Genomic DNA, 12,214 nt, shown 5'->3' with positions numbered 1-12,214 from the left:
TGCCCAGGGTATCATATAGGTTATGATACGCTGGAGTGCCGCGGATGCCAATTACTTTAACTTTAATAATCTCTGTGGACATGTCACAATTATCACCAAGTTGATTTTTTGTATATGATTTACATTGATTTTTTTTTCAATTCTAGCTAAAGTCAAATTCCCACAAATGAATACTTTAAATCAAATCGTATAGACATTTTGTTGGACAACCCCCTGTTCTATACGCACTGTTCAGGTTGACTATCTGGGTCTTGTAGACATCTATAAGGTCCACCGTGTCATGTGCCTTTACTGTCAGATACACAGTGGGAGTGCTCGAGTCTAGGTACTTCAAGTCCCTGTTTGCGGTTATCTGCCCTGTGCCTGCAATAAGTAACAAGAGTTATTCCTCTTTGCTTGTAATTTACATGTCCATTATTATTGGCGTTTAGAATGAAAGCGCTGAAAGCGTCGAAAGGCTTTTACTGTCAGATACACAGTGAGAGTGCTAGAGTCTAGGTACTTCAAGTCCCTGTTTGCGGTTATCCGCCCCGTGCCTGCAATTAGTAACAAGAGTTATTCCTCTTTGCTTGTAATTTACATGTCCATTATTATTGGCGTTTAGAATGAAAGCGCTGAAAGCGTCGAAAACTGTAGGCACGAAAAGCTAGTTGCATATATATATTTAAATTATTTTTACTGTCCAATCAAACCACTCCGAGTCTACTTTTAAACTTGAGTTCGATCTAAATTGGTTTTTGAATAAGGGTCAATGTATATGAAAAACAATAATCCAAAAGACATCTTTGCATGCCCCCCCCCCTCCCCCGGAATATTTGTTTTGGCAAGAAGCGATTTCCTGCATTCTGGAGTATCTTTGGTCTATGGTTTGTGTTCATTGAGGCAACAGTAGTAAGTCGAAAAGAGTTATTTTTAGAGCTATAAAAATTGTAATATGCCCCCACCCACAAAAAAAAGAAGCTGTGCCTCAGTGTAGATACGGCACTGAAGGGTCAAGTGAAGTTTCAGTGTTCGAACAGTTGAATTAGTACTAGGTTCAAATGTCATGGAAGCGTTATTTTAAGCGTTTATAGTCGGATTATCCAAAAGAAAATTTACTAAATTAAGAGTCCAACATGCAGCAGAAATAAAAAAAAGAAGATATATAGGCAAACAATATATAGTCTAAAATATACACTTGTATTTTACTTACTTGAGTCAATCTTAAAGAACTCCGGCGAGAAGGATGGGTTACTGACCAACGTGTAATTAACGAGGTTACCGCCCTGACTGCTCGCCGTTAACGTCTTCAATAACGTCGTCTTTGTCGTTGCCAGCGCGTCAAGCGTAATTGAGTCTAAAAACGAATATTACAAATAAAACATGCGTTTGGTGATGACCTTTGTCGTCTTTGTCGTTGCCAGCGCGTCAAGAGTGATTGAGTCTAAAAACGAATATTATAAATAAAACATGCGTTTGGTGATGACCTTTGTCGTCTTTGTTGTTGCCAGCGCGTCAAGAGTGATTGAGTCTAAAAACGAATATTATAAATAAAACATGCGTTTGGTGATGACCTTTTAATTAGACTGATATACGGACCAATAGACTTTATATGTACATATAAGGGACACATTTATGTAAGGAATTATTTAAGAAATAGTTATAAGGACCGGCCAGTCAGCCACCGAAAGTGTATATGGACCAGGGCGTTAGCCGAGGTCCATTCACCTTCTCGGGGGCTAGACGGCCGGTCCTTATAATGTCATATGGCCGGATGTGGTGTGTAAATATTTCTTATATTATACCGAACACTTTTATAACATTCAATATTTTTAAAGCTCTCAAGATGTGTTTCACTGAACAAAGCTAATAATATCTTGACTTGCGACAAACCTTCGCCGTTGAGAAAATAACATGCCGCACTTACCAGTTGTATGATGTCAGGAGTCCATATTACATTTTTGGCGAGGCCAACAATATGATATGGACCGGTGACGTCATCAAACTGGATTTTTTTTTATCAAATTCAGTGATATACGGACCGAGCGATTTCATATATACAAAGAAGAAACGCATTATGTGAGGTATGATATATAGGTATATGCCCCTAATGGTCAAGTAACACTATATCATATTTCCTTACTTCCGGTCCCCTCTACGTTCGGTAACGTAAGCAGTTCCCCAGGAACAACGCTCACGGTAACGGTATAAGATTGAGTGACCGCTCCCCCCCGGCGTCCGTGCACTGGATGACGTTTGCGTATGACGTAATTAGTGTCCCAACGGAAGTTGTATCGCGGCTGGCTGCTCCTGCTGCTGTGAGGTAGAGCTTCCATTCTGCAAAAAAAAAGTTCGGGTCTTATCAAATATCAACCGGAACACCTCGGCCAGCACTGCCTTACGACGGGCCTCGGCTGTACACCAGGCATTAGTAAAGTAAGTTAAATTCGTAATAACAATATTAATTAATTGTAGTGTTTTAACATATAGATTTTATTTCTAAGTTCAATTTGATTCCAAGGGATGAAGTCTAGTGAATAGAATATTGTGATTCCTAAGAATAAAGTTAATAGGCTTAACTAAATTGAAATCACTACGCGATCTACTTGCAACGTAGTTACATGTAATGACGACGAAAACATGTATATGCCTGAAAGAACGATGGTCGACGAAAACATGTATATGCCTGAAAGAACGATGGTCGACGAAAACATTTATATGCCTGAAAGAACGATGGTCGACGAAAACATGTATATGCCTGAAAGAACGATGGTCGACGAAAACATTTATATGCCTGAAAGAACGATGGTCGACGAAAACATTTATATGCCTGAAAGAACGATGGTCGACGAAAACATGTATATGCCTGAAAGAACGATGGTCGACGAAAACATGTATATGCCTGAAAGAACGATGGTCGACGAAAACATGTATATGCCTGAAAGAACGATGGTCGACGAAAACATGTATATGCCTGAAAGAACGATGGTCGACGAAAACATGTATATATATGCCTGAAAGAACGATGGTCGACGAAAACATGTATATATATACCTGAAGGAACGATGGTCGACGAAAACATGTATATGCCTGAATGAACGATGGTCGACGAAAACAGAAGAAAATAATGTCACGAGTTAAAGAGAAATACATGACATCAACATGAAGCTACCATAAATTCACCTTTAGAATGAGAAGATGTTTGTCAAGCATTATGCCCCACATGAGCGCCATGTTATCAAGAATAATTAGGCAATTGAATGAAATATGCATGGACCAAAATTACAGCTGAATTGTCATTGATGTTGGATGCCCTTGAGGCACCTTTAATGGCCAATATGAGTTGTGACCTTGACCTTTGACTCTATGACCTCAAAATCTATAACGGTCATATACTGGTCACGCCCAATTTAAATGTCAAGTTTGAGGGCCATGGGGGCAGGCATTGTCGAGCTATCACACAGAAAAGATTTTTGCGTTCAATGTCACTGTGACCTTGACCTCTGACCCAATGACCCCTTAAATCAAAAGGGGTCATCTACTAATCAGGCCCAACATCCAAGTCCAGTTTGATGACCATTTGTGCAGGAATTGTTGAGTTTTGTTTAAGGTCACTGTGACCTTGACCTTTGACTTGATGACCCCTGACATAAATATGGGTTATCTACTGGTCAGGCCCAGCTTCAATGTCAAGTTTGATGGCCATAGGTCCAAGCATTGTTGAGTAATCACTCAGACAAGCTTTATCATTTTTTTTCCAATTAAAGGTCACTGTGACTTTGACCTTTGACCCGATGAACCCTAAAATCAACACGAGTCATCTACAATCTACAGTCTCAATGTCAAGTTGGATGGCCATAGGTCCAGAAATTGTCGAGTTATCACTCGGACAAGCTTTGGTCTACCGACGGACCGACCGTCCGACCGACCGACATGCGCAAAGCAATATACCCCTTCTTCTTCGAAGGGGGGGGGGGGTGCATAATAAACATATTACATAAAACCGATAACTTGGAAAAGCAGTGACTTACCACCGGTAGAAGAATCCTTTCTGATGTTAAACTCATCGCCAGCTGCAGTATTAGGACTTCCGGTAATGGTGTTGACGCAAGTAAACGCGTCCTTATCTTGGTCACTGATGGTATACGTGTACAGGAAACGTTCCTGCCCCGCGATGTTCTCTAGTTCACCGACATACAGAGTGGTTGGTAGGCCAGTAATTGTTGGTGGCTGGGAAAATAAAGGAAAAAAAAAACGTTATTTAAGTGCAGAGCGATGAACAGCGTGGTTGGTAGGCCACTTATCGTTGGTGGCTGAGAAAATAAAGTAAACAAAGAAGGTATTTAAGTGCAGAGCGCCGGAGCGTTCTATAGAGTGGTTGGTAGGCCACTGATCGTTGGTGGCTGAGAAAATAAAGTAAACAAAGACGGTATTTAAGTGCTGAGCGCTGAACAGAGTGGTTTGTAGGCCACATATTGTTGTCGGCTGAGAAAATACAGAAAGCAATGATGGTATTTAAGTGCAGAGCGCCGCGGAGTTCTCTTGTTCGACGACATACATAGTGGTTAGGAGGCCACTTATCGTTGGTAGCTGAGAAAATAAAGAAAATTACGGTTTCTAAGTGCAGAGCGGCGCGGGGTTCTCTACTTCGCCGACATACAGAGCCCTTGGTAGGCCACTAATCGTTGGTGGCTGAGAAAACAGGAAAACGATGTCAGTTTTTAAGTGTAGAGCCCCGTGGCGTTCTCTTGTTCATCGACACACAGAGTGGTTGGGAGGCCGCTAACGTTGGTGTCTGAGTTGGTGGCTGAGATGAGAAAGCTAGCAACAGCGGTATTTAAGTTTTTTTTCAAGTTTGCAATTAAACAAAGCCCTAGGAAGGATACTCATTATTTGAGATCGAAAGAAGACAGAAAACGTAGAGGTATAACTGTACAAATATTGTCGATGGTTCGCAGTTATACAGGAGGGGGCCGTAGGCTGCTCACCGGCAGCGCCGTTTCATCCTCGGTACCCCTGATTTGCCCAGGGGTATCATATAGGTTATGATACGCTGGGGTGCCGAGGATGCGCCTGTTGAACGGACGACCAAAGTATTAATTCGAGTGTAAATGAAAGAAAACACCGTCATTAACATTTTCTAGATCTACGAGAGAACTAAGTAGAACGCTTGTTGTCGGGGCTCAGAGAAACAAGACAAACTACAAGCTCTATATAAATTGTGTAAAACTGACTGTATATAGTGCAAACAACGTTCATGCCCGCGATGTTCTAATGTTACGTCAGTATACCGGAGCGTAGGTAGGCTAATCACCTTATAGGACTTAGAGGAAAAAGAAAACGGCATAGGTGTAGAAAAAGCGTTCCCGTCCCGGTAGAGCGCCAGTATAGAGAAGCATTCGGAACTCCTCGGCCATTTTTATCGAAAAAAACCTCGGGTGTATTTGGACGGTTTACATACTCAAAAAGTGGTACGTTTAAGTCCGCTGCAAGTAGATCGCGTAGTAATTTTATTTAGTAGATAAACTCTATGACTTAACTCTGGGGAATCTTAATTATGTTTGCAATAAAACTTCACTGGCAATCAATTTAAACTACAATAAATACAACTCTAAAACACTACATTCGATTAATGATATACATGTAATGAACTACTTCAACTGGTGTACCGGCATACATTTGAGGTTGTTTTCGATAAAAATGGCCGAGGAGTTCCGAATGTATAGAGAAGGTAAGGCAGACTAAGTACCGTAAAATGGTAAGAGTAAGGGTAAGCAATAACCGCATACACGCATTTGATGAAGTTTACGTTTACAGTGGCGGGTCAAGGTTTTGAGATTAAGGGGGGCGTTAGTTAGTGGCGTAAGCTTTTGATCTGCGCCCCTCCTTCAGAACCAAAATTTACATGGTTTTAAGTGTTAGCAGTATATTTTGGGGGTACTCCCCCTTGATAATTTTAACGATTGCTTGTCCGAATTGGTGCATTTTGGGCGAATTCCATTCCTTTTGTCCTCCCAAGAATACACAGAACGAAAACTCATTTAAAAGAGTTGTCGGATTAAAGTGCGGCGCCAATGATCCGAGTAACTTACTGACAGCCACATGATACCCGACCATCCGCTCTGTAAGAAGTTCGTTATGCGAATTTATATTCCTTAATAAAAAGACATCATAATATATTAAGCTATCATATGGACTTTAATTTTAACCTTCGCTGGAGTGTATTGTGAGCGCCAATCACCAGCTGTGATCGTTTATTGAAAATCTAGGAGTTCGTCGTTATTTCAAACTTACATAATATATCATTGTCCAAAGTGTATTCTATTTTTATTTAACAATGTGCTGTATATCAACTGTCAATGTCTAATGTTACCTAACCATTGTCATCCGCTCAAGCTTTTTTGCGCAATTAAACCTTAATAAATATACGCCATAATGTATTAAAGTAACTCGCTCATGATTTTTTTTTACCAAAAATTAGTTTTCCCGGTTGTGTATCTGTAAACACTTTTTTAATCATTATTTTATTCCATGATATCAAAATTGCAGAAAAAACATACAGTTGTAGCATGAAAAAGTATTTTGGTTGTAGTGGGGTTCGAACCCATGCCGGTAAAGTCAAGTATAATAAGTATACATCCTGCTTGTCCACACGGCCACCAGGGTTTTAACTAAAAACGGGAGATATGTTGATCTGTTAAGGATACATTGATAACATCGCGTGATCATGCCAATCAACCAATCACGCAACACCACAGCCGTAATGTATGTTCAATCGCGTTATAAACGCTAATGAAAATTGTGGGCGTCAAAGACGATATTTGAGCAAATATCAATATTTGCTGAAGGGTTCCAGCGTTTGGCATTTTTGTTTTAACACTCCTTATGATTTGCCACACTTTATTTCGTAATTCAAAAAGTGCATTTTACAAACCATGAGCGAGTGACTTAATAAAGCTGCACTCTCACAGATTGAACGTTTTGACAACTTGTTTTATTTTTTGTCTTGGAACGAGCCAATTTTTGCGAAAATCCATGAAAACCAGTTATATAAGACTGCTGACAAAAATAGATCGCAGATTTTAATATTTAAGCTCAAAAATTGATGTTTTATGCATTATTCTTAAACCGTTAGTAACGATTTAAGCCATAAATCATTAATTTTCGAACGGAAAAATGAAAAACAACGATCTGATTGTTTGTCAGCAATCTTATATTATTAGTTTGAAGATGTTGCCCAAAAAATTGCTCTTTCCAAAACAAAAAAATAAAAAAGTTGTAAAAATGGTAAATCTGTGAGAGTGCAGCTTTAACGCTATCCTCTATACCATATAAAGTCATCAAAACAGTTTTAACGTTCCCTGACATGAATTGTTGAAGCCGGTAACAAACTACATTCAAACAACGAACACGATAAGACTAATTGTAATTTAGAACTTAATTCATATATCATTTTTAAAAACATATTCTTCTGTTAATGATAGTTAACAATGAACAGTATAATAACTGTCAAAATTTGATTAAGAATTTTAAGAGTCTTTGTATTGATTAGAAATATGATTTCCCATATATGTCGATCGATTAGTATATAGCCTTTGTCGTTCATTTACTTTTATATTCTTTACATTATCAACTTGAGCACGGTTTTGTAAACAGGTTAAACTGGTTAAATACATTTACTTAATCATCCTCTTTCTTACGTTTCAGTTTCGTAAAAAGCAGCAATCACATTTCATATCATTCAGATTTAAATCTTGAAATCTTGCTTCTTGAATGGAGACTTTTCTTTGTCAAATGATTGACTTGAGGCATTTATTTACATATTGAATTAACGTCAATGTCAATTTTTATTGCCTACTCCAGTACATGTTGTAAGTGTATGGATGACAACAGCTCTATCTATTTCTACATACTTGGGTATCGATATAGATGATACTTAATGGTTCAGTGTAAGATCGTAATATATTTCACCGAGTGAGCACTTGAAGTTATATTTCACGAGTAGAGTCGACACGAGTGAAATATTTACTTTTGGTATTCACGAGGTGAAATATTTTGCGATCGTACACTGAAACGATTTTTATTATATGGTATATGTGGTTTTTCACCATATAATTTATTGGCAATTGCGGAATGTTTAATGGCAGTGGTTAAACGTATAAAAGACAAAACACTTGAAAAACACACAGTGTTTACATTGCTATCAATTAACTGTTTATCCGTTAAATTAAAGGCTCGGTTTAATGGACTATTTTCTATCTTTCTATGTCATTTCGGAAATGAAAATGATCTCACATAGTGAAAACAAATGTTACTTTGAGCGTTTACAAATTTCTTGAAAGTCATTCTACAAAATGAATCTCAGAACCTGTTAATACTAGTGACAAATTGCTGAGAGAGAGAGAGAGAGAGAGAGAGAGAGAGAGAGAGAGAGAGAGAGAGAGAGAGAGAGAGAGAGAGAGAGAGAGGCCTTCTGTACTAACAAGTTCCTATTTCATTACTGTATCTGCGGAATCTAGAGCTCCGTTAACCCGAATATTATGTATTCATGTAAATGTAATAAGTGTATAATTAAATCAACACAGTTTTGGATTTATATAGAGAGTATATTATATTGACATACCGTTTAAATAATAACATGCGTTTGGGCCAAGTATGCGGACCCAAAACAATTTGTGATCTTTCCAAAGAAGGTATTGTAAATAAGTGGGTTGAGTATATTCTCATCTTTAACTGCAAAGCAACTGTTTAAATTACTTTAGAATTAATCAATGGTGTAAATTGTAAAGAAGAAATAATCACACCTGTTTACCGGTGTAACCGATGAATGGACATCGTGATTATAAAGACGGACTGAGACCACTTAAGTGTTTTAATAAAGTTCTTTGCAAATATAAACTGAGTGTACCTGCAGTGTCAAATTTCATTCACTGCATTATTAAAGAAGTCGGAAACGCTGCTTGTACGGGTACGTGTTCGTACGGATTTCTTTTTGTACGCTACGGCTCCTGGTATCAAGGGCGGATCAAGGACTTGGTGTTAGAGGGGGCGTAACTTAGGGGCGTATCCTTTTGACATTTGCCCCTCATTCAGAACCGAAATTTATTTGGTTTTAAGTGTTGTTTTGGTGAAAATCCTGGTAACGCGGTTCCATTAGTCACGTGGGTTACAGTGCTTTGATTTCAAAGATTCAATAACTCATTGTTTCTAATGTTACTACTTTACTCTAATATAATAACCTATATATAATAGTTAGATGACATGAAGTAAATTCTAAATGATTAAGAATGGACAGAGTGAGCATAGCGAACGAACCCTTCTAAATCATTGAGATATTACTTCAGGTCATTTAACTGACTTATAATACATGTCATTGGCTGATACATTGACAACGCAAAATCTGGCGCAGTGGGTGTGTAGCGGATGAGTGGCAGTGGGCGGACCTTTAAATGACCGCGAAAGCTGAAATTAAAATGATTGAGCCTACTACTTAATGAATGCCTATCTGCAATTCCATGAAGGTTGTATTCTAAATCTTATCAACGTATGTTAAAATGATATACCATTTTCAAACTAAGCACTAAGGGGTCCATTTCTCATAACAAAGAAAATATCAGCGTTGGTATATACTATTTCATAATACGTCACATCATGAAAGCAACCCATCATTTTCTGATCACTGAATAAATGCAGATAAAAAATTCAACGATTTCTACTGAAGAAAAAGAAGATAATTATTAAATGGTGTCATTCAAATATTTTGAAATTTGAAAAAAGTGATTATTTTTTCGAATTCAGTTTAGTTAATGTTTTTTTTCCCCTTTCATATAATGATAATGTCATGAAAAATGTTGACGCCAATGGCACTATTGCACTTTATCTTGTTACAAGAGTACGTTTTAATCGAATCGACATATTTAATTGCAAAAACAGAATGAATAGAAGATCATATTATCAAAATGGAATGCTCAAGTCGGTGTAAAAGTGTGTATTGTTCAGTTTAAATTGGTAGTTTAACATCTATTAGAAAGACCATTCACTTGAAAATAAAATTAAAAATTGATTTATATACTTCAAATAAACATTTCGCTATAGTATGAATACATTTATGTATTTATTTATTTGTATACAGATGCACATTGGTTCGTTAGAATTTGTAAAGTATTTATTTACTATTTACTTCATAACACTTCAAAAGAAATGTCCTGCGTCACCGATTCGCATTGAGGGACTAGCTGGAGACGATAAATGATGTGATTTTATAGAAACCATATCTACTTTAGAGGTCTGATGCGATCAAATGTAAACATTTCACCACAAAACAACATCTTAAGGTTCTAAATAAAGGCATGGAAGAGAAAAATCAATACGAAATTGGACTTAAATAAAGTTACAGACGAACCCCGTTCGCTCGAACTCCGAGGGACAGGCGAAATGCCTCGAGCTTCGAATTATTCGAGCCAAGCGAGAATGCTTACATTCAGAAGGAAGATATCTGTTCTTTACATTTAGTTCGAGCCAACGAGGTTTTCGAGCCAAGCGAGTTCGAACCAACGGGGTTCGACTGTAACTTTATTTTATTCCAATTTTGTTTTGATTTTTCTTCTGTATTACAACAAAGAAAACCGAGAAAATAAGCCCTGGCTTCCACAACTTTATTGTAGATGTTTATAAGTTTACACATTAAAGTTATTGCGAAACCCCCATACCAAAATCAACCAGTTTCAGCTGACTACGATTATCTAAAAAAATTGAGGCATATAAAGGAAGCAATTACAGCCTAATCAACATATTAACATTAATAAGTGATATTTCTTTGAAAATATAATAGCATAAATTTAATCAGACTTTTATATTGAGTACATTACCAATTTGTCAACATTTCATTCGACTTCCTGCACGAGACTCGGCAATAACATGACGATGGATTCTAATTTTAGCATAGGAACTGCGTTGTTTATATAGCTCAAACCCAATGTAGATAGGCATTCGGAACTCCTCGGCCATTTTTATCGAAAACAACCTCGGATGTATTTGGACGGTTTACATACTCAAAAAGTGGTACGTTTTAGTCCGCTGCAAGTAGATCGCGTAGTAATTTTATTTAGCAGTTGAACTGTATGACTTAACTCTTTGGAATCTTAATGATGTTTGCAATAATTCACTTCACTGGCGATCAATTTAAACTAAGATCAATTAATGCAACTCTAAAACACTACATTTAATTAATGATATAATAAAAAAAAATACGAACTACTTCAACTGATATACCGGCATACATTCGAGGTTTTTTTTTTCGATAAAAATGGAGCTCCGAATGTGTAGATAGGTTGAAATTAATTGTAATAAATGAAAAAAACAACAACAAACAATTAATGTACTCCACTTTTAATATCTGCTAGATTTCTAATCATTCAAATTAGAAAAAAATACAGCAAAACAAACTTTATATTTTTGACGTCAAATATATTGGTGTTTTTCCAATATTTTGATGTCACGTGATTTGTTTTCAACACAGCTATAACCTAAATGAGAAAGATCAAGAATCGGATTTTGCATAAGGCCATAGCAAATCGTTTCTATGTTCCGGTGGGTTTTTGGCTACGCGATCGTAAAAAAAATACAATACCATTTTTTATATGATCATCATTCTTAGCGAATATATTTTTGCAATTTGCTTTTACCATAATCACGACTTCAGAACACAAGAGTAAACAACATGCTTCATTCTGTGTACTTGTATTGTCGGTATTTGATGTCAAAAAATGATGCATTATGCGTGATTCCCATGATTGACACATAAATAAAAGTTTTACTTGCATTCATTTTGAAGCGAAAATCTATATATCAATTGAGAATGGTCTTTAGGGGGCTCTGGTGTCTATATTCTACATAGGATGTCTCTCACTTAGTAATCGATTTTTTTTGGGGGTTCATTTTTCAGGATATCTAAATTAAAGTTCGCACTAAGGGTTGACGCTTAACATAAAGACAATTGTGTATGGCCTTTGTATAGCGATAAGACTACGCTTACAGTGTCACGTGACTCTTTAGTAAGGGCCCTCCGACAAATGCGCAAAAGCAGACGATAATACAGAAGCACTATTTGGCCATTCTCGAACGCAAGAGTGATGATGCTATGCGTACAAACAGTTATATTTATCATTATCAAACCTCTGATGAATGAGAATGTACTTGACAATCAGAAAAACAACAACATTGAATTTGGTAAAAC

The 12,214-nt window shown here is 37.1% G+C and overlaps 1 protein-coding gene across 8 annotated transcripts in view; it reads right to left on the bottom strand.

Moving 5' to 3' along the window:
* LOC128206838 (protocadherin gamma-C5-like) overlaps positions 1-12,214 on the bottom strand; it is an 84,935-nt gene that overhangs the window by 22,536 nt on the left and 50,185 nt on the right. For all 8 annotated transcript variants that reach the window (XM_052909523.1, XM_052909521.1, XM_052909525.1 and 5 more), the window contains exons 2-5: positions 4,011-4,209; positions 2,123-2,316; positions 1,193-1,336; positions 229-363 (exon numbers count right to left, since the gene is read on the bottom strand). In XM_052909523.1, the coding sequence (XP_052765483.1) occupies positions 229-363; positions 1,193-1,336; positions 2,123-2,315 (472 nt within the window). In that variant the 5' untranslated portion in view covers position 2,316; positions 4,011-4,209. The remainder of the gene's footprint in view (positions 1-228; positions 364-1,192; positions 1,337-2,122; positions 2,317-4,010; positions 4,210-12,214) is intronic.

Source organism: Mya arenaria, chromosome 10, assembly GCF_026914265.1.
Source record: "Mya arenaria isolate MELC-2E11 chromosome 10, ASM2691426v1".
Classification (NCBI taxonomy): Eukaryota; Metazoa; Mollusca; class Bivalvia; order Myida; family Myidae; genus Mya; species Mya arenaria.
The sequence above is the reverse complement of the archived record's forward strand: the minus strand, read 5'-3'. Positions and strand labels throughout refer to the sequence as shown.